The 23,636-nt window shown below is 37.7% G+C and overlaps 1 protein-coding gene and 1 long non-coding RNA gene across 9 annotated transcripts in view; one reads left to right on the top strand and one right to left on the bottom strand.

The window, feature by feature from the left end:
* Window positions 1–1,297: 1,297 nt before the first annotated feature.
* On the bottom strand, window positions 1,298–2,025 carry LOC112914255 (uncharacterized). The gene is made up of 2 exons (XR_003233811.2): window positions 1,809–2,025; window positions 1,298–1,542 (listed from the first exon to the last, which is right to left on the bottom strand). It is a non-coding gene; the product is annotated as an uncharacterized lncRNA (long non-coding RNA).
* Window positions 2,026–2,428: 403 nt separating this feature from the next.
* ADGRB3 (adhesion G protein-coupled receptor B3) overlaps window positions 2,429–23,636 on the top strand; it is a 707,424-nt gene continuing 686,216 nt past the window's right edge. For 4 of the 8 annotated variants that reach the window (XM_025991123.2, XM_072735057.1, XM_025991125.2 and 1 more), the window contains exons 1-3: window positions 2,429–3,324; window positions 4,787–4,951; window positions 6,049–6,820. In XM_025991123.2, the coding sequence (XP_025846908.1) occupies window positions 6,064–6,820 (757 nt within the window). In that variant the 5' untranslated portion in view covers window positions 2,429–3,324; window positions 4,787–4,951; window positions 6,049–6,063. The remainder of the gene's footprint in view (window positions 3,325–4,786; window positions 4,952–6,048; window positions 6,821–23,636) is intronic. The other 4 variants (XM_025991124.2, XM_072735061.1, XM_072735070.1 and 1 more) reach the window with 1 other exon arrangement.

Here is a 23,636-nt window from a genome sequence, read left to right on the forward strand (position 1 = left end):
AATATATTAAAGCATTAAAACAGACCAGTCTCAATAGGGAGGAAAGGACACAGAGAGCCTACAGTGTGTAAACCGCTGCTCTTTTGATTGTTGGGTCAATATGTCAGCAGTGTTTTCACATGGAACATAGTGCAGACATGAATCAGGGTGGCTCTTCCTTGGTTTGCCTTTGGATTGTGCTGTTGTCAGGGTCCAGAGACCAGATTCTCCATATATGGTTCTTTTTGTGATTCTTGATTATGACCCCCTGAGGAAGTCAGACCAGCCTGGGGTTACTGGAGATGGTGCCTTGCTTGGCATATTTATCATCCACAAATCATCTGCTATAAATATACCTCAGCAGGATCATCATCAGGCTGGCTCAGTAGCCTGCAATTTATGAAGGTTATGGGAAACAGTGTGAAGGGTGAAGTGCTTTATTAAGGGTGGCTTTCTCCCTGACCCAGCCCTGTGTTCTACTTGAATATAAATGACCCTGGGAATGAGTACTTCTTTCCATTTAGGATTAAGTCTTTTTAAATTGTCCCTTTCAGCTGTTATTCTTATGTCGCTATGTCATGACGTTGAGATTTTCTAAGAAACATCAAAATCACAGTGTCTGAAGATAATGTGAGAAATTACTAGATGCAAGACAGCTATATATCTAAACCCCACATTGTTTCCTCACCTTTTTTTTTCCCATTTTATAGCATCTGTCATTAATATCCATTTTTGCTTGTGGCAAAATAACAGAACTGACCAAATGTCTTACAAAAATCATAATTAAAATCTCTATGGAAGTTGAAATAAAGGAAATGTAACTCTCCTTTGTATTGCTGAATGTTGTTTGTGTTTAAAAGAAAACATGTTTGCTTAAGACACAGTGTTTTGGATTATGCCCTGGACAGAAACCTTATTTTCCTTTCACATTCCCTTAAATGATTAAAAAACATTGTAATGAACCAAAAATGACAAGAAACCAACACGCCACACAGGCTGCTCTCTCAGCCCGTGAATGTTCCTGGAACATGGTTAAAGCTTGTTGGTTGAGGAATGATTAACTGTTTCCCCTACAGGATGTTATTCTGAACACTTGTCCTAGAAGAGAAAGCCTTGAAGAGGGTCACCCTATTAATATGTATTAAGAAGTAAAGGGCCAATTTTAATGTTTCAAACAACTCCAGGGAATAAAAGATCATTGGCATCTTTCTGTTTTCACCGCAGTCCTCTTCTAAAACGGTGTTCTCAGCTCTCCATTTGCCCCAGGGGAGAGGAACAAAAAGAGGAAGAAAAATGTCGAAAGTGTACGGGGAGAAAATGATGGAAATTTGTTTTATTCCACTTCACCTGCCCCTCAAGCCACTCACCCTTAGGAAGACTCCGACACGAAATGAATTACCCACTGTGGTCTCCCCCACCACATCACCACACTATTTTGCCACTTGTTTTGCAAACCACCAACTGCGTTTACAAGTAGAGACATAATCAGGAGGCGAATGACCTTTGGCAGCATTGTATCTGAAGCCAGTTCATCAAATACTTGTCAGCCAACCGTCCAGGGGGCTAAATAAATAAATAGAAAGTAAAGGTGGGCAGTGATAGAAATTCATCTTTTTTTTTTTTTTTTTTTGCAGCTAAATCGAGAATCTGGTAGCTAGCTCTTCCTCCCCCTTTCTCTCGTTCTTTTTTATTTTCCCCCCCCCCACCCCTGGCCACAAACCTGTTACTAGGGAAACTTGAAAAAGAATCAGATACACTAAGAACACAAAAGTTCAGACCCCACGACCACGATCCCATTGCCATGCAGAGAGCAACGCAAGACGCCCAACCTCGGTCGCCGCACCGCGGTCCGGACAAAGCCTGTATCTAGCCCAGAACAAATAAGATGTTAATTGCAGCCTCGCTGAGAAAAACTAGTATTGTTCCAGCCGGAGAGGGACACGCAGCGTTTCGGGAGCTGAGATGTGCCCCCTTCGCGGAGGACTGGGTCAATTCATCGGGATCCCGCTGATGAAATGACAGCTCCCGGGCTGCGGCAGGTCCGCGCTGAAAGAAAGAAAAGACGATCAAGTCCAGTGTTTACTTCCCACCCGCCAGAGTCGCCTTCCAGCCCTCCGCACCCCCCGGCCTCGCCTCCCAGGGAGTTTCTCTTACAGTTGGTCGCCGCCAGCCCCAGCGGTGGGAACTGAGGATGCAAAAACCTCCCAGACGCAGAAAATACTGCTTTCGGGACGTGCTTGGTTTTGAGTAGCCGTGACGTGCAGCCCCCCCCCCCCCCGCCTCCCCTCCTCTTCCCTCGCACACACACCCGCCCGCGCCCTCGGGAGCAGAGCTCCGGGAGGGCGCAGCGGCGGCGGCGGCGCGGCGCGGCGCTCGGCGAGCTTCGGGGCCGGCCGCCCAGCGCGCTGCACGGGCGCCGGCCGCGGGCGGGGGGGAGGGGGGGGCGCGCACGCGCACGCGCACGAGCACGCGGGAGACGGGCGCGCGCGCGCGCACCCCGGGGACGCGCACCGCCCCCCTCCTGCACGCGCGGCCCGGGGAGAGCCGGCGCGCACACCCGAGACAGAGCTTTACTATCTCGCTCCCTCTCGCGCCCCTCCTCGCTGGGCATTCAAACAGCTTTCCGACATCACCAGCCAAGGATTTTTTTTTTTTTTTTCCTCTCCCCCCCCCCCCCCTCAGTCGCGGTCCGTCCATCAGTACCTGCGGGGGGAGGAGGAGGAGGGAGGAGAGCGGAAAGAGGAGAAAGCATGAGCCTGAGCCTTGCGATCCGAGCACGAGCACTCCCGTACTGAACCCACCGCCCCAACCAATCTGCCGTAGCAGCCGCTGCCGCCGCCGGTCACTCCTCGTCTCAGCGCTTTCTTTGCTTCTTGGCTGATCGGTCTGTTGGGGGTAGAACTGATAAAAAAACAAATCCTCGCTTTGAAGCCACTTGCATATTTTTTCGTTGCTGTTGGTTTCCTTAGAGTCTGCCTACGGGGGGCTTCTTTCCCCCACCCCCGCCCCCCACCTCGGTTGGAGGTTGGCATCAGTTGGACGCGGCGTCAGGCGCTGGGGGCTTGGGGGCTTTTTTTCTTTTTTTTTTTTTTGCTCCTACCCCTCCCCTTTTGGATTTTTTTTTTCTTTTTTTACTCCAATCTTTTGATTCTCTTAAGTGTGCATTAAACAACAACAACAACAAAAAATAATAATAATAAAATAAATCCTGATTTTTGAAGCCGAGCCGGGGAAAATGGGCAACGGTGCCTGGGACCGAAGGGGAGTCTCTCCGTCACTGTTGCTGGGACGCGTGCCGGTGCTGGTGTCTTAGAGCAGGAGCCTCCGCGAGCTTCGGAGCGGAAGGTAAGGAGGGGTCCGGGGGTCACCTGCCCTCGGCCTGGGGTCGCCCCCGAGAAGCTCTCGTCCGTGCTGGCGGAGGGAGGGCAGGGAAAGGAAGGGCTGTCGCTGCAGGTGGAGGGGCTGCGAGCGAACCCGGCTGTCTGCATTTACTTAAACGCCGCAGTTGAAAAGTTAGAGAAGTCTCTCTCTCTCTCTCTCTCTCTTTTTTTTTTTTTTTTTCCAAGAGATTGTGCTGGGTCGGAAGGAATAGGCAGGGAGACCTAGAAGACCTGACGGTTGTATGTGACTGGGGTGATTTTATGGGGCGAATTTTTTAGGTTAGAACGAAGTTAGGATAAGGGGAGGCAGTGGGTCTTCTATTGGGGAAAAAATTTAGTGGAGTGATGGCGCCGTCTATGTTCGACTAAACTAAAGTGTCACCCAGAAAAATCAGTTTTGAGAATAGCTAAACTAAATGCCGGTTTGCTTCTCAGCAGGAGACAAATAAATAAATAAATAAATAAATAAATAAATGCAACATCCTTGAGACCTTGGTAGCCATCCCTTAGTCAGCCCCAACCCCATTCTTTCTTTCTTAAAGAGGGAAATACAATTGTTTGAACTGGCCCTGCAGTCGGGGGCGGGGGTGGTGTGTGGGGGGGGCGGCAGAGTTCAAGGATTCATTTTCGATTCTTTAGAATAAAACAAGGCTCCGCACACCATGGCTTAAGGATTAAAATTAAGAGCATTATATTGAGGGGGCTCTCTTGAGCAAGCTTGAAAGTGAAATCAGAGCTATTTCCTCACTCTTTCTAATCCTGATGAGCACAGCAATGCAGACATGTACTGTCATAAATGGAAGCAAAAGTACTGGGTATCATTAGGAAAAGAAATACGACCTCTTTTTGAGGTACCTATTATAAAATGAAGCCCCCTTTCATGGATGGAATTCCTAATTTAGACACTTATTGTCACATTGGCTCTCAACGCCTACACTCTACCCTGAAGAACACTGCGCAGACCTGCATTGCCTGCAAAGTGCTACAGCAAAAAAAAAAAAAAAAAAAAAAAAAGGAAATAATTCTAGAATTTCCTGCAACTTTCCCAATTTTTTAACCTTTAAATGCTCATTGGCTTTATTTTCTCCAAAGAAAATGCATTATTCATTGATCTGTATGCTTGAAACGGAGAACGCTGTTTTGATAGTCCCAGCAGTTCTGATGTTATTTTAAACTGCTGCTATATAGAGATTTAGAGTTGGGGCTGTTTTCTCCTATATCAAGACATAGAACTTGAATTATAATCTGGAAAATGCAGATCTATCTTCAGGGACTTCGGTCACTGGTATTTGTGTGCATGCGTTGGTGTGTGTTATGCAATGGGAAGGAAGAGGGTTTTGTTAAAACCTTTGGTTCAGAGAGGACCCAGGCAAAGACACGAAAACTCTTAACTGTCTATATGTCTGTATGTCTGTCTCTGTTTACAGAACAGTGGAAGAGACTGCAGCCTAAAGACTTTTATAATTAACTTGGCATCACTTTTCTCAGCTCAAAGGCTAAACAAAAAAGCAGTGTCATTTATTCTAAGAAATAACTTCTTAAAGGTTAAAGCTGAAAAAATTCAAGTTATTTTTGGATAACAACTTACAGAGGTAAATATACCCAAGGATTACTTTGTTATGCAAGACCAGGTTGAAAAACATAAAGAAAAGGAGCTTTGGAGCTCCTATTGGAAAGGGAGCAATTCAGTAATGAAATCTGCTAGAAAGAAGATGCTAATGTCTTTTATCTACCATGTGTAAATCTTAAATTACAGTAGATAACTCTAGATAAAATAGCCCTAATTAAAAAAAAATTTAAAAGACTGAAGCCAGCTCAATTACTGTGGTCCTGGGATTTTTCACTGATATAGCCTTTGGATACAGATACAGTGATCCACTTTGTGTATCCCAAGAGGGCATGTCACATTGAAATGCCTGCTTTAAATCCTAGTTCTCAGCGGTGATGTTGAACAACAAGTCTTTCCTATGTATCTACCCATCTATGCCCTTTCTCAGATCATGGTTTTAAAATTCTGTTGATCCACCTGAATGCCGGTGTTTTTGCACAGGAATTCTCATCAGTTCACACGGTGGTCCCTGTAAAGACAAGTATGGGCATTTGGGAGATGATGTTTCATCTGCAACAAATTGTCATTCGTGTGTTTAAAATTGTGGCTATCCTTTATCGAGATTGCTTTTCATATTTAAGATAAAAGAAATAATGTGATGACAGCTGTTCCCAGATTATCAGATTAGAGTTTGTGTGATGATGTTTACTGCAGGCTGACTGAGAGAAAAGGTATTGGTTGCTTAAAAATATTTCAAAAATTAAAATTTAGGTTATGATATTTTTAAAAAGATCTGTTTTCCTCTTCTTTCAATGGAATCATAATGTACTTGGAGGAAATCCTGGTAGGTAAATTAGAGCATTCATGTTAATCATCTATTAAATATTATTTTACTTGAATGTGGAGAATTTGGCCATTGTGAGTGACCACGTGAGGGCGCTGTTCACACAGCAACAGATAATTTCCTAGCGTTATAAAATAAAAAATTACCTGCCCTTCTTTTAAAAAGGGTTTTTTTTTTTTTTTTTTTTTTTTTTTACTGAAGTCTTGAAAACAGCTGGCTGTAATATTGGAAGGAGTTTCTTTTTTCAATGCGCATAGACTCCTACTTGTATTTTACTTTCATTGCCATTTTTACAGGCCAAATGACATAGGATGAAGGCTGTTCGTAACCTGCTGATTTATATATTTTCCACCTATCTCCTGGTTATGTTTGGATTTAATGCTGCCCAAGACTTCTGGTGTTCAACTTTGGTGAAGGGAGTCATTTATGGATCGTATTCTGTAAGTGAAATGTTTCCCAAAAACTTTACAAACTGCACTTGGACGCTGGAAAATCCAGATCCAACCAAATATAGCATTTACCTGAAATTTTCCAAAAAGGACCTTAGCTGCTCTAACTTTTCCCTCTTGGCTTATCAGTTTGATCATTTTTCCCATGAAAAAATAAAGGATCTTTTAAGAAAGAATCATTCTATAATGCAACTCTGCGATTCCAAGAATGCTTTCGTTTTTCTACAATATGATAAAAATTTTATTCAAATACGTCGGGTGTTTCCAACTGATTTCCCAGGATTACAGAAAAAAGGGGAAGAAGATCAGAAATCTTTTTTTGAGTTTTTGGTATTGAACAAGGTGAGCCCAAGCCAGTTTGGTTGCCATGTATTATGCACTTGGTTGGAGAGCTGCTTAAAATCAGAAAATGGGAGAACAGAATCATGTGGGATCATGTATACAAAATGCACCTGCCCTCAGCATTTGGGAGAGTGGGGGATCGACGACCAGTCGCTGGTTTTGTTAAATAACGTGGTGTTACCCCTGAATGAGCAGACCGAGGGCTGTCTGACCCAGGAGCTGCAAACCACCCAGGTCTGCAATCTTACCAGGGAGGCCAAGCGACCGCCCAAAGAAGGTAAGTGCCCAGTAGAGAGGGGGAGATGGGAGGGAGGGGTGTTGGGAGATGGCATTAAGATGTTCTGTTTCAACACAAGGGCTTAATCATTGCTCTTTAACTTTATCATCTTTGGAGTCATTTGATTTGTGATCTTCACTAATATAGGCCTCTTAAGCTAATTTTGGGTTTCAAGATTTTAGAGATGGGGCAGTGAGGATTGGGTAGCTCTCATCAACATGCTCTGTTAATTTATGTGGAATATTCAGGAGAAAAGAGAGGCAAAAATGTGGAGCCAGTTTGCGATGGAGGTTGGGGAGGGGGGGGGTCTTTATTGGGCTGCAGCCCCTTGTGGAGACCTACCTCTACACATGTGCTCTCTTTCTCACACACACTCCTGTGAAGTAGATTTGTAGGATTTCTACTTTATGCTGTAGCCCTGTAAAAAGTACTCTTTACTTCCTCTCTCCTTTGCCCTCTCTATCTCAGTGTCTCAACCAAGAGACCCCTTTAGTTGTGGTGCCCCAAGTTGTGGAAGCAGGACAAAAAAGTGACACAAACTCAATAGCAAGCCTGTTTTGACCAAATGACTTTCTGACACCTGAAGACAAGGGTGTCTCCCCTCCCCCAGAGGCCGGATAATTTTAAAAAAAAATGCTTTGCACAATAAATCCTGCGTGCTTGCTCTTTTGTGGGTCAAGGAAACCCCACTGGAAGCGTAAACTCTGGGGTCTTCTGGCTGTGAAGCCACTTGGAGGCAGGGGTGAAGGGTAGAATTAAAACACAGGCTGATCCTGTAAAACCTGATAGCCCTCTTGTGGGATTTTTGCTCTTCTTGGTCCCCTGTTGATATACACGAGGAGAGTGAGAGCGTGTCAGAGACGAGCTAGATGGAAAAAATAGTGCAACGGAAATGCAGAGGAAAAAGAGAAAGTACAGGAGTGATTTATAGCTTTCACCCAATCCCCAGTGGGGGAGCTACCAGAGGATTTCAGATTTTGGATTATGTTTAATAATGCAAGAAAGCTGACATATTTTGTGAAAATGACTTTCCTGTTTGGAAGGTTAACGGATGCGTTTCCATTCCTTTGAGGACACGGTTGATACGCATTCGTTCTCGCTCCCCAACCCTGAAACTAGAGAGTGTGTTGATTTTTTATGCAGGAAATGTTTTCTGATCGCCACAAAGATCCCTGTCTGTGGAAAGGGACAGCCAAGCTCCAGTCCCTCTTTCCTCCCCTTCCCCCAACAGAAGTTGTCTTTGTGGCCAATATAAAATTGACACGTTGTTGGAGAATTTTCTTTAAGAGTAGCCAAGGCTTTGTAAGGGGAGGGGGGAGGGAAAGAGAGAGGAGGGCTTAACTAGCTAAATGCGGTTTCTCCACTGAAAGCAATTTGGGGGATGGGGATTATGGAAGAGCAATGGTACATGGAGAGAAGATGTGTTAGAAAATAAATGCAGAGTAATGGCAATGAGAGAGGGTTGAAAACCTTTCCGATTTCTACAGGTCAGTGTTTCGCTAACAGCTGTGGCTGAAGAAAACAAAGTGGTTTTAAATTACAGGAGTTCTTTTCTCTAGTAAAAATCCCAGAGAAGCACTTGCAACTGCAGGGATGGTATTTAACACCATTTAAAACTAATTAGTGTCCCCTAGAATAAGAAGCTACAGTACACACAGAAAATGTGATGCTACAAGCTGGCTAATAAGACAATTAACATCAGAACTAGTATTTGTCTGTTTTATTGTTGTTTTAATAAAATCTAGAGAATCTGTTTTTTCAGTGGGTAAAATTCCATCATGAAATTGTCTGTGGATGAGGAGTGGGACTTGAAACTAGTTTTGGAAGCTTTTTTTTTTTCTTTTTTTGTGAATGGTAGCAAGTGACAAAAACAAAATTGTGTGCATATTAAGCATGATTTTCAAAGGTTTTGCAGGTCACGATCATGAGATGTGGGTTGAGACAGTGCTAGGATTTATAGAAGTTGGACTAGATAGCCTTTTGTTTTGTAAATGAGTAAGAATATGAATGATTTTAGGCATTCGATGTATATATCACAGTCACGTGGGAACACATCTTTTTCTTTTGGCTAGTTAGCTGGCAAAATGAGAAAGGAACAGCTCCACAGACAAATAAGTGATTATGTGAAAATTGTTACTATGAACTGAACTAGGAAAACTTTATATAATAGGGGAAGAATATATACTGTATCAGTAAAATTGCACAGCCTGTATTCTCCTTTTTCTAAATTTGTGTTCATTAATTGTTTAGGTATTCTGACTCAGAAATGTAAGGATAAGTAAGTCCTGATGACATAATTGTAGCTGATGCATTTATAAGTAATTCTTATAAAATATATACAGCATTCCTTACCTCATTCAAAGAAGACCTTTTTAGCTATGTTGTGTTGTAGGAAAGGAATGTGAAAATCTGCAGACTCTTAGTACAATTTATGCAAAGTATATTAAATCTTAAATCTTTTATATAAATGATATGTAAAATCTTATGAAAGAATTATTTAATTCCATTTCAAATAAACTACCATATAATGATATTCATGAGGTTAGAGGTTAATAATTACATATAGTTGTGCTACTCATATCTAATTTTATTTCAAAACGTCTTTACTTTATATGGTAACATGTAATCCCAAGTTTTAAAATAACGCTTTAAAAATTCTACTTCATTTTACATTAATATATGATTTCTATTTTCTATAGAAAAATAGACTATCCTGTAAGTTATCAAGGTAATAAATAACAAAATTATTCTCCAAAATTATTCTCTATTTTTTTTTTTTACTTCTGTTTTATTTGTTGTAATAAGTACCAAAAACCTTGAGTGGAAATATTTTCTATGTTCATTACATCGTAGAAGTGGCACAAATTGAATAGACGACTCTTTACATGCAATAAATACAGTTTTAGGTTGTTTTGTGCAGTGCTGATGGTGATGGCAGTGGTGTACCAAATTCTGAATATTTTGAATGTATCCATTGAAATCATAAAATCATATTTAGTTAATATTTGAGGAAACTATAGGCTTCCAGGTCTGGGATGTTGGTTTTGTTGATTTAGGACTTCTACTATAATGTTTGCTAATAATACATTCACATACCGAAGAATTTCATAGCCAGAAAACAGCAAGAAGAAAACTATCACTCTTGGTAGTGATGACATCAACAATTATAAATGTTATCTTGAATACATTACAAAACTACATAATTGGACTGATGCCTTATTAAAGTGTTAAGCATTAGTACATTTAAGTATCTTTTTTTAAAAATCATGTTTGACATATTTGAAGGTGATACATCATTATAAAAACTTAGTTGCCATTCCCCAATTTTTATGTGAAAATTTGAAATCCAAGTAAATCAATATAGTGAAGACTCTTAAAAATAACGATGTCTTATTTCAGGCAGTATTTTTTTAAAAACTGTCTACACTTAATGTATATAACCTGTTTTTAAAAAGGAAACTCAAATGACATTGCTGTTTACTTGGTTTTCAGATGTAAGTCTGGGGAGGTACTGGCATGTATTCATGAGGTCTTTGCTACGTTTTATAGGACACTTTTTTTTCTACCATAGATGATTCTGGACTATAAAGCTAAAAATATAAGATGTGATATTAGATCTTAATTCTCAGTACTTCACCTAAAATAAGCAACTGAAACAGTTTGGGCAGAAAAATTCTACCAGGGTATCTAAATCACATAATAAGCCTTAATAGAACCTTTGTTTCCTACTTATATCAATGGTGCTACTTATGTGAAGGGAAATTGGGATCCCTGTATAGATTCCAGGAAATCTGAACACACATACTCATTTGTCTTTTCACTCTGCCTGTACTAATCCTTGATACTCTGTCACTCAAGGGAAGTCTCACTATGTGCCTGTGTAAAAGTGAGCCTGGGTTGTGTGTGTATTTGTAGTTCTAGATACCTATTTTGTCATCTAGAGCAATTTGGGTCTCTCTCAGTGTTTTTATTTCTTTCTACTCTTGCTCTTTTTGCCCTCAGAACTGTTCAGCAGCCTTTCACCTTGCTCTTTATGGTCATTGAGTCTTAATTCCTTTGTAAATAACTACCATGATCCTGCACTCTATCGAGATATAGAAAGGTGTCGTGAGTCTGTTCCTTGAAGATGCAAAGCCTGAGAGTTTGGTCTGCCCCTTGGCTGCATCCCATGGTGCTCTGCATGTACTGTACTTCTGTTCTAGCACTTATCATATTGCTGTGTATTTCCCATTTATATTTCCATTTCCCTCCACTAGACCTGGGAATTCTTCATGCATGAAGACTGAGTCATCAGTTGTCTATGACAATAAAGTTTTAGTAAATATTGAATGTTAAATGAACAAAACAAAAAAGATCTCAATAGGAAAGATAGTGATACCTTGGTTACAATCAAAAGAATAAAACTATATCATTTGGGGAAAGGGGCCACCTTTTACTTTCTGGTTTATTTAGGGAAAGGTAGCTATCATTTATATAATTTCCAATTCCATTAATGTATTACTTAGGCCAGCTTCTGATCTCAACATATTATTTAATAACACTTTTTAACAAGAAGAATAGAATCATTAAAAAATATTCTTAGTTTTATATACATGTTATATATATATATAAAGATTATGTTTTATATATATATATATATTTATATATATATAATATAAAGATTATGATCCATATAACTTTCTACATATGGCTACCCACCAAAACATGGTAAGAAAATTTGCTAATTTCTGCTTAACTATCTTTTTTAAAACTTTTAAAAAGATTTATTTATTTGTGATAGAGAGAGAGAATAAATGGTGAGGGCAGAGGGAGAGGAAGAAGGGGGCTCCATCCTAGGACCCCAAAAGCCCAGGTTCATGACCTGAGCTGAAGGCAGATGCTTAACTAACTGAGCCACCCAAGCACCCCTGTTTAACTGTCTTCCTTTCTCTTTATGTTTCTCTCTTCTGGCTCTAGCATTACTTCGACAGTAATGACATTTCCCAAATCCTCTCTTGCATAGTTTGAAGACAAACATGCAAACTCTTTCCAAGAGAGAGGAAAAGAATATCCGCATGTCAAGTTCAGCACCTCTGTAGTTCACTCTTGTTTAATAATTTATAAGTGTAGTAATAGAATATTATTAAAATTCCAGGCCTGATCAAGTAAAGTGCAAAGTGCCATAATTTTTACTTTTGTCATTTGTCATTTTAGAATTTTGATAATTAAAGATGTCATATATATGTGTCTGTGTGTATTTATATATAATATTTAGTGAAACAAAATTCCGTTATGTGTCAACACATTTTTGTGGGTGATAAAATATTAACATGAACATTTATGTGTGTACACCTATGTCCCATACAAGCACACATTTGCCAAGATGTGTCAGTGGGTTTTTATGATAGCTGTAAATAAATGTACTGTAGGTAGTTTCCTTCCAAAATTGACAAGAAAGTTTTACTTGAGTTCAGCTTCGTGCATTACCTTATTGACTTCATTTCTAAAAGAAGCAATTTTATAGTTAAACTGAATACTTTTATAAAACATAGTATTCTTTAGAATCACTCTGGTATATATTACCTAAAGTCATATGGCTCTTGGGTCTCAAATCAGTGTTCATTCAAAAATAAACTTGTCTTACTTTTTCAAAAAATCATTGCTGGCTTTAAAATCCTGAACCAGAAAACTAAAAAAATAAAAATAAAAAATAAAAAAAATAAAATCCTGAACCAGAAAGAGCTGAGTTTGAATCTTCTCCTCCACATCGTAACTGTTACTCTATATTACTACTTTCCCCTTCTCAGATTAGGTTGGTAATGCTTATTTCTCAGGGTACAGGAGAACAGGAAATGACATCATGTACTGAATTTTAAAAGCCTAATAAAATTAATGGCCTGGAATATTTTAGTTCCTGTCAGCCCTGTGGAGATTTTTTCCCAAATCAATTAACTAATAAAAATCAGAGAGGAATGCAATTTTTCTAAGTATATCACTTCATTGAAATGAAAGGTATTTTGTTGTAAGGTACACTTGAGTCCCCAGAGTGACTCAGCCTCCTAGTAGCATCTGACAAGTGACTGAGCTTGACTCATCAATCTTTGGTAGTAGAGTGTTGAATTAAATGAGATTGGACATGTAAAACACAAGACCATTGCTCAAGTTACATTAGGCTCTCAATTCAGTTTTTGAATGTCTTTTTTATTCTTATCTTTTGGCTATAAATAATAGAGAATTGATAATAAATAATGAAGCAGATTGTCATTTAATTATTTGAACTTGCTTATGAACTTAGGGAATTTAACAAAGGATCATTAAGCATCTTGAATGTTTTGTAATAGATACAGAAAAGGTAGCATCTCAGTACCTATGTGTTGATGGAGGCATGACTAATATATCAAATAGATCAAGCTAGTGGTGTGTGAGTCACCCTGGGCCTGGAAAGATGTCCTTTGGATATCATTGTGGATAGCCTGCAAATCCATTTAAATTAAACAGTTCCATGAGTATTTTACTCTTTTCTGCAGTACACAAAATTAAGCTCATGTTTTGAAATGTATTTTGAAAAGGAATTATCCTGAAATACTAGTCCATATTAAACCATTTGGAAAAAAAAAAACTAGGACTATCTTGTATGTTTTTCACTGGATTGTAATCACATACCAGTAAGCCCCAGGATTCCCCAAAGGCTTATACATTCAGATATTGAAAACAAAATTTTTTTACTACTCATTTGAAGATTCTGATGTTTTCTTGAAGGAAAATTACAAAATGTGATCTCTAAGACCCCATGAAAAGCTACATGCTCTATGTTCATTATTTTTCAACTGTCATTCAGGAATCTTGCTCACTTGCAGAGAATGACCTAGCTATCTGTATGTTAAAGGTTAATAAGAAATGTATTTCTACTATAAACAGAAAGATAATAAGTAACAAATTCATAATGAGTACATTAGTATGGAGTTGTTTCTCTCAAAATTAATTAAGTGAATAGGAGTCTTTTCTGAAATCTGAAATGTTTGCTCATATGCATTTTCACCATATCCACGCCCATCCCCATCACATAATCATTAATGCTTGGAAAACATTATAAAATATGAAGGTAAAATGATTACTGTTTGGTTCCACTGTGTTAAATGAAATAATTTACCTGCCAACCTAATCCTGGATATTATATTCTCTAATTATTTCTTCTGGATAATAAGTTTCTTTGGGGAATATTCTGTTGTTTGCGAAAACAGAAAAAATATGTGCATGGAAAAGATATTAGAATACTGATACAACCAGATTTTAAAACAGTTGACCCTTGAACATCTGGGGTGCTATGGGCACAGTTAGAAATCTGAATACTATTTTTGACACCCCCAAAATTTAATTTCTAATAGGCCACTAATGACAGGAAGCCTTACCAATTCTATAAATAGTGTGTGTGTGTGTATACACATATATACATATATATATTCTATTCTTGTAGCAAGCTAGAGAAAATAAATGTTATTAAGAAAATCATAAGAGAAAATACATTTATAATATTGTATTTATTTTAAAAAATATATGTGTAAGTGGACTCGTGCAACTCAAGCCTATGTTGTTCAAGGACCACCTGATTTAGAATATGACTTAAATACACCTAAACAGAATAAAAAGCATTAAAACAGTTGGAGAATCAAAAAGAGAAGGCTACCTTGATGAAATTACTTTTTAGCAATAAATATGTTAAGTTGATAGAAATGTCACAGAAATATTATCTCTTCTAGGTAATTCATATCTCTCCCAGGTATTACACAGTATTTCTTTCATGACATTTCTACCAGTGTTTCTTCCTTTTAATGTAATTTTAAAACTTTTGATAATTTTTTAAAAATTGATTTCTATGCTTGCATATCCAAACAATAATTTGTTCTCCAATAAATATATTTTTTAAAGATGTTATTTATTTATTCATGAGAGACACTGGAGGGGGCGGTGCGCAGAGACAGGCAGAGGGAGAAGCAGGCTCCATGCAGGGAGCCCGATGCGGGACTCAATCCCGGGTCTCCAGGATCACGCCCCAGGCCCAAGGTGGCGCTAAACCGCTGAGCCACCTGGGCTGCCTTCCAATAAATGTTTTTAAGGAGAAGCTTCATCTAATATCGCTCCTGAAAATATAAGGGAGTAAAGCATTATAATAAACATTTTATAAATTTAAAGAATATAATAAAACCTAACATTGAGAAAATGTTTTCTAGTTTGCCAGGCTCTCTTGCATATATTATTTTATTTGGGAAATAATTGTGTGAAACACATATTATTTGTCCCATTGACATGTGCTGAATATATAGAATACCCTAAAGACTGTGGTTTTCCTTTCTCTAAAAATTTAATACAAATTGGTTCAAATGAAAAACTAGAGAATTTCAGAACTTTGGGTTTTCTCACTGTTTTTGGAGTGCTTGAAACTGAATCACAAATTCTCAGATACATGAGGGATGTTAGGTGTTACGTAGTCCAAATATTACCTGGTTAATGGATTCCCAATCTGCAAACATGATGAGAACATTATTTCAGCTGAATTTAAGTCTTTTGGGGATTTATATTAATACCATTTGTATAACATGAAAGAGGCACAGTCACTTAATATTGTTTGATAGTTCTTCTGTTTAATTAAAAAAAAATCTAGGGGCACCTGGGTGGTTCGGTGGTTGAGCATCTGCCTTTGGCTCAGGTAGTGATCCTGGGGTCCTGGGATCGAGTCTCACATCAGGCTCCTCAAGGGCAGCCTGCTTCTCCCTCTGCCTATGTCTCTGCCTCTATCTCTGTTTCTCATGAATAATTAAATAAAAAATTAAAAAAAATCTGGTATCTAGCCAGGACAATAATCAGAGTATACTTCACTATACTACTTACAGTATCTTTACAAATTAAAGCTTTCATCTATTAGATTTTTGTTCTATTTAGTATATATTATTTAAACACTGTGATGTCAGTCTCAAAAAGCAATATTCAGTCTAAGCTCATTAAATTTAAAGAGCAGTGTATTTCAAGTTCAGAGTCTGTGTAGACTAAGATGATTTAGCAACACCTATCTAGGATTTCCTTTCACTATCATTTTCTAGGGAAATCTGTGTTTTGAGGAAATAGGATGTCCTCAACATTGTTTATTCTATGGTACATTGAGAAATAGTGTTGGGGGCGGGGGGAGAGGTCTGGGTTCTCTCCTTCACTGACAGTCCCAGCTTCAGGCAGGTGGGCTTACCCTTTGAGCTCTGGCAGCCACTCTCTCCTCCCACCTGTGGGTGGTAGTGCTCTGCTGTTTCTTTAAAGATTTTATTTATTTATTAGAGACAGAGAGAGAGAGAGAGAGAGAGAGAGAGAGAGGCAGAGATACAGGCAGAGGGAGAATCAGACTCCATGCAGGGAGCCCGACGTGGAACTTGATCCCAGGTCTCCAGTATCATGCCTTGGGTTGAAGGCAGGCTCTCAACTGCGAGCCACCCCAGCTGCCCCTCTCTGCTGTTTCTAACCCTGAGTGCTATGCGCTCTCTCCTTGGTTTCATCAAGCACTATCCATGCCTAGATTTTTTTCTCAAATTATCTTATTTGAGGACACCATCTGTTTCTTACTGGGACCCTGACTAGTATAGGGGTGTATAATTGTGGTGGTGACATGATTTCTGATTTCTTATAAGACTGGCTTGAAACCCACATTTTAAATTTTGATCCTTTCCTTTAATGTGCTAAAGGTCTCATGTAAGTATTAGCCCTTTTGCAGATAGACCAGCCCAAGTAAACAAAGAAATAAGAATTTAAAGAACTGAGTTAATGAAAATTAAAATCAGTTGGCCTATTTTTTTTTAGCTCAGTAGAAATGGTATTTTTTTACACTTAATTCTCTCTCAGAATTGATGTGTTCATCTTTAAAATTCCATTGAATTTAAACTCTATAAGTATTTTTGTAGATTTACTTGTTGGTTTGTTGATTATTTAGCTAATTCTTAAATTATGTATATATATATATACATTCATATACAGCATATATACATTTTCAGCATTGATGTGACCCCAGAATGTTTAAACTGGCCTGGATATTCCAAAAAAAAAATTGTGAATTGATCCTTAAAAACAAATAACTTCAAGGTTCTCATATAAGATTTAAAAAATACTGACTAGATTAAGATTTTGTTGTAATTTTATGTCATTATAATGTAAATGGAAGTGGAAATGATGGAAAATGTAAAATGAAAATAGAATTTCAGTTTCATTTTGCTTATTGATTTCACTGTGTCTCTCAAAGCAAAACAAGAAGAAGACACACAAAAAGCATTTTTTCTTTCTTTGTTTCATTACAAAAACCAAATCGAGGCAGCTAAGTTTGCCTTTGAAGTTTCATCATAAAAATTACAGTTTTTAAATTTTTTCTCTGTGTTAGTCTGTTTGTTGCCTCTCACATCAAGGAAGGATCTCAAGAGGAAAAAAACAAGTAATTTCCAAAAATTATGTGCACACAATTATGTTGAAACAGAGCTTTATGATTTTTCTGAATCAGTAATACATAACAACTATTTATTGTATACTGGTTGCTTTTGGAAATGTTTCTTCTTATGTAGCTACTCATAACAATCGTAGTGTGGAAAAGAGGGCGCCTTGGGAAGATAAAAATCTGTTTACTTTATGTAATCTTTCTACATAAATCTGGCAAACTTTCAAAGATCTGCTTCTGCACTGTAGACTGAGAAATTTGAGTTTACTTTGGCTTCTCAGAGAGAGGTCAGCTTTCTTTATAGATATGTCAGGCTGTGGTCAGCTTTCTTTGGCTGGCCTTGGTTTTTGTCATTTGTAGGGCAAACAGTATGTATTTTTTTAATACACATGCCTGTGAAATTAACCAAGCACAACTGCTTTTTAAACAAAATTTTCAGTAGGTTGTTTTACTTTCAAGCATGATGAAGTAAATAGCTGTGGAGCATCATTGTTCCATTTGCACAGCAGAGCGTATTTTGACCCCAACATTTGTAATATATTAAAATCTGCTGTCTTAAAAACCTATGGCTTTTATCTGTTTTAGTGATTTCTCATTGAAATTTTCTGATGGAATTTTCTCATGACCATGTTTGGGTGTTCAATTGGTGATAAGGGCACAATTGAGTTCCAGGCATAATAAATATTATGTGTGCTTGCCTCTGGCTTCTGTATCCGGAGACCACAGAAACCACAGAAATGGAACAGAGAGAGTTTGGAAGCAGAATAGAGGTTGAGCCATTAAGTAGTAAGAACTGATTAAGGTGAAAGAAATAAGTACATGTAGAATGTGAATTAATACGACTTTTTTTTTCCTCAGCACTGGAACATTTTTTTCTAAATAAAAGCCAATATATAAAAAAGATTTAAAAAAACGGAGCTGTTTCTGTTGAAGTGGGCAGGGGGCCTAGAGCCCTGCCTAATCAGTCTCCTTTCTTCCTGTGTTGGCTCCAGAGGCAACTCTGCTTGCAAAACCACTGCAGAACTGTAAATCTTAGAAGCCTCCATATGAAGCCACATAGGAAAAATTAATGGCAAAAAAATTTTGCCATTTAGTTTCTCTTCCTCTGAGAAACTAAAATTTTTAGCATCTTGATCACCAAGAATGTGTAAGAACTGCCATTTTGTTTTTGCTGCATTTTGCTTAGAACAAAATTCCTAATTTGTTTGGGATCCATGTCTATGGCCCATTTATCTGTGCTTAATTTTTCTCCATCCCCTGCTCCTTCCCATTCAACAGGCTAAAAGTTTGCCTGGGTTTAACTCCCAAAGCTCAGGCAAGCCCTCAGCCTATTCCATCATGCCTTTCAGGCACCTCTGATGCCTTGTGGGGATGTCCATAAGTTGACTCTGTTACTTTTCTGCCATGTCTCATCCAATTTGTTGGTCACTTGCTATCTTCTGCCTGCCATTAGTGTTTCTGCCTTTGCTCTACAGAGACCTAGTGTAATGAAGCCATGCTGTGTTTACGCTAAAGGTGTGATCCCCATGCCTTCTCTTTTTTCTGTCACACTCGTTGTATAAGACATGTTTATGACCCATTTTTAGTGGCTGTCATGTAAACATTTCTTTCAGACTTTCTCCAGAATCAGCTCGTTCTGTGGCTGAATGTGGTTCCTCAGGATGAATGCCACAATACTTCATTTTTCCTTCCAGTCATCCGCATCCCAAACCTCTTCTTAGGTTTCCATCCCTCCTGCACATTTGCATATTCCAGTTATGCCTCTGGCTCACATTCTAGTTTGCCTAGGTTAAAATGAATATTATTTTAGAATTCTTTTATTTAGAAAAATGAATATTATATTTAAAATCCTTTAACTTTAGTTGATAAATACAAAAGCCCCAATTTTAAATCTTTATAAATGTAATATATTTGGTGCTATCCATTTTGATACTCTTCTGTGTGGTTTTGTTAATCCCTAAATAGTTCAGTTGCAAACTGTCAAACTTCTTGGAATGAACTAAAGATAATAGGATAGTGAAAATTATTTTGAGTTCCTTTGATTATTCACATATAATGTATATCCATAACTGAAAACTTATTAAAACAACAACAAAAAGTTTATTAGCTTTGGTGTTCTGTAGATATGAGTGGATAATTGAGGTGTTATGAAGGCTCTTCATATTTCCAGCCTTCTACCATTCTGGGTATGTGGAGGAATTGTGTTCCTGGCCCACTAATAGTTGGGTGGAAGAAAGCATTAAAGTTTCTTTAGCTCTGGCATAGAGACCTGTACTTGAGGAGAAGGGGCACCTTGGTCATCCTGAGTCCTTGAATGTCTAAAATGAGAGAAGGCTCCTGCCTCATGCCTTTACTGACCCATGATAGTTGGGAAGCATGAGCAAGGAAGAACTTTTTCTGTTTTGAGACCCTGGGAATTTTGGGTTTGCCTTTGTTACTACAGCCTAACCTAGCATATATAACTGATATAATGTCCAGTTAGGGAGATGGGGAGTAGTTGTGCTGATTGGTGTTGCTAAAAGGTGATTAGGCACATTGGTAACATATGTTGTAATTCAAATATAATGACATGCTGGCCATGTCAGTCAATGATATTTTGGGAGGAAGAACTCACCCACATAGTCCATAATGTCCTCTGGGCAGCTGTGTTTGAATTTATTGCTGGCAACACTATGGAACTTGTTTTAGGTATTATTTATCAATATGTTAGTAATTTGTGTCTTAGCCTAATTAAAATTAATACTAAAATAGCTACAGTAATTGTACATTTATATTACAAGAGACCATTCTTTTGGTATTTATTCAAAAAGTTGTTAGGTTTTTCGGCATTCTCAACCTTACTCAGATTGGAGAGGGTATTGTGGTAGTCTTTTGCTGAGTCATACTTATCACAGAACTAAGTAGAAAAAAATCATTTTAGCATGGTAGTTCTTATTGAAAGGTAAAACTTGTCCTGCTGTTTCCCTTCTCTCTTCCTTCCCTCCCTGTTTTTCTTCCTTTTATGTTACTTTTTTTTTCTTTTTAGATACATAGGTTTGATTTATATATGTTGATCTAGATTCCTCACTAAAATGATTTGTGCAAAATCTCTTATCAATATATGTGTTGGTGTTTTTGGTAAAGAGATATTTCTGTGGTAGTTCATGGAGAGCTTGTAATCACTTAGTAAGCACTGCTTCATTAATCTTAACAATTTTCTTGCAAGTTTAATTATGGAGCAATAATTAACCTTCCCTTTGAGTAGGTGGGTTTTTGTCACGTTGAGAAGTATTCTTAACCTCCTATGAGAGACAGGCGGGGGAAAAGTAGGCTGCTATGAACTATAAACAAGCCTGTGTGGGTTCCTGAGAGGGGGGGGTGAAGTATTCTTCCCAATGTTAGTGTACACTAGCAGGTTTTGCTTTACTAGGCTGTGCCTTCCATTATTTTTCTGGCTTTCTCATGCTCAAGAAGTTTGGATTATGGTATGCTCATTAATTATAAGAGACATACCTCAGGATTCAAAGAGGGGTACAGAACCATTAAGCAACTGAGAAATTAAAACAGAAACCAAAGCTTTTTTTCTTTTTCTTTTCAATTTTGTATTGTATTCTGAAGAAAATCCAAGGGTGGAGTGAACTGTCAATTCACTTCCCACATGTTTATATTGATATGTACCACATACACATACAAGTACTCACTTATATATGGATTTATGACATTAAATGATCACAAGTATTATATATGATTTGAAAAGATAGACATTTTTCACTTTTAAGGATATATTCCATGTTAAGCTGCATTTATTAACTAAATATGTGCTAAATATAAATCTAACTAGCTAGAGTGACTTATAAGACGATCATAGGAATGATAAAGAATAAAAATACTTTTTGTAACAGTTAAGCTTGAAGTTAATCTATTCAAAAATTCACTTGGAGTGTTTTTAATAAAAAATTCAGAGCAGTATTCTGTGGATCTTGAATATCAGAAATTGAAGGTTTACTTAGGATTTAAGAGTAAATCATTTGCCAAGCAGATTTCTAAAAGTTATAAACAAATGTTAGTTTCAAAAGTAGGGGCACCTGGTGGCCCAGTCAGTTAAGTATCTAACTCTTGATCTCTGATCTTGATCATAGGATCTTGAGTTCAAGCCTCACGTTGGTCTCCACACTGGGTGTGAAGCCTACTTAATTAAAAAAAAAGAAAAAAGTAAGCAATTTGCTTTTAAGTTTCTGGAAAATTCACATATATCATGTTACAACAAATTAAGACTCTTTTAAATTCTCTTTATTCATGGATTATTTTCATTCTTTGGCACTTAGGTACTTACTAGGTCCTACCCATCACACAGCTGTTCACACAGCTTATAAATTCAGTTTCAGACTTTAGATATTTCCTCATAAAAGGTAATTTTATAGTAGTTGAGTTAGACTTCCTGAGTTCAGATCCCATTTTCTCTGCTTTTGACTTTATGGCCCTGGGAATTGTTACACTTTTGTCACCCTTGGCTTCTTTGTCTGTGAAGAGATGAATATTATAGTGAGGTAACTAAGAGATTGAATAAAATAATTAATGTAAAATACTTAGCATGATTTTTGGACTGTATGGATCAGTCCAGAGATCCAGTAGAGATTCAGTTCATGTTAACTTGCATTAATTGGACAATTCTGGAACCCTTACTGCATTAGGGTTTTTTAATACAGCAAATAAAATTTTGATTCATGATAAAAAGTAATCAATTTATTTCATTGACCTCAGAAATTAAAATGCCTCTGGATCACCTAGTCTATAGAAATACACTGTATCTTTAATCCCTTTTTCCTTCTGAATGCTCATGTTCCTGAGAAAAACAGTCTGAGTTAAGCTACTGTGTCTATTCTCCTTTGCTCCTCATTTCAAAAATGAATGACCATGTTCACAACATCATCACTTTTCCTCTTAAAATGGACAGGACAGTGATATTTATGGATTGTTTGACAAAGGATGATTGCCTCAACTGACTTTTTCCTGAAGACCCGGATCCCCTTGAATCAACAAGTGGTGTTAATTTTTGTCCTCCTAAGCAACTTCATCTTCTGGGTATTTTCCAGAAAATTTTTATGTCCCTTTTGTCTAATCATTTCTCCATAATATTGTGGTTTAAATAAGTAAGCCAATATGAATTTATTGGTTAAATCAAATTAAAGTCTATATCCTGATTTTTTTTCCCTAAGGATTGATATATATATTAAAATGAAACAAACTATAATGTATGTCTTGGCCTGCAGTGAATCCCTTTTTCGTTCTGAGCAGAGTCAGATCTCCTGGAAAAATGTCTTGCTTGCTGCCTGCTTTTTAATCATTTAAGACTCGACGTAAGAAAATGTCAATGAAATATAAATCCATATTATATTTTTCAAAAGATCATACATTTTTTACTTTCAGTTTTTTAAAGGTTTATTTATTTATTTAAGGAACAGATAGAACATTTGAGTGCAGTTTGGTGGGGAGAGAGAGGATATCTCAAGCTAACTCTGTGTTAAGCGTGGGGCCCATTTGGGGCTCAATCCCATGACCCTGAGATCATTACCTGAGCTGAAATCAAGAGTAGAGATGCTTCACCGCCTGAGCCACCCAGATGCCCCTTTGCTTTCAATTTTTATCAAACTTTTATTTTTGTCATTCTAAACAAGAGAATTGGCAATATGACATTAGATTTTTAACTCTCTATAGTCCTTTGTATTTGAAGGTCACTTAGATTGGAAGACTGAATGACTGCCTTCTGGATGAAATTTGCCACTACTGTCTGAGTAATGTCAGACAAGTCATGTCACCTCTGAGCTAGAGCTTCAGTTTGCTCAGATGTAAAAATAGTAATGGCTGTCTGAAACTCCTACGGTTGCATGGAGAATCAAACTGTACTATACATGTAGGCCATTTACAAAAGGGGAAGCAGCATCCAAAAATGTTCTTACTGTTGCCCACAGTAACTTGCAAATTTGATTAGGTTTATTAATTTAGTTCTTTGGCATATATGCATGTGAAATAATGGTCTTGTCTTATGATGCTCAGTATCACAAATTGTTGGATGGATTGTTGGGCTTTATATTTTTAGGTAAGACTCTGATCATCTGTGCTTGGGAAAACAGTCTATTCCCTTCATTTTTCTTTTTATTTTCTAAATCAGTAGAAGCGATAACAGTTTGAGCTTCACATTCAGACATTTCAGTTTGATTTTCAGCTCTGCTTTCCACTAGCTTTGTGACCTTTGGCAGTTTGCTTCATGTTTGAGAATCACATTTTCTGTGTCTGTAAAAGAGACATCATCTCTATGCCATTTTTTAAAATGTAGTCTGTACAAAAAACAACATTAAGACTTACAAGGTGAATAAGGTGGAAGTGGTAAATTCTCTTAAT

This window comes from Vulpes vulpes, chromosome 1, assembly GCF_048418805.1.
Source record: "Vulpes vulpes isolate BD-2025 chromosome 1, VulVul3, whole genome shotgun sequence".
Taxonomy (NCBI): domain Eukaryota; kingdom Metazoa; phylum Chordata; class Mammalia; order Carnivora; family Canidae; genus Vulpes; species Vulpes vulpes.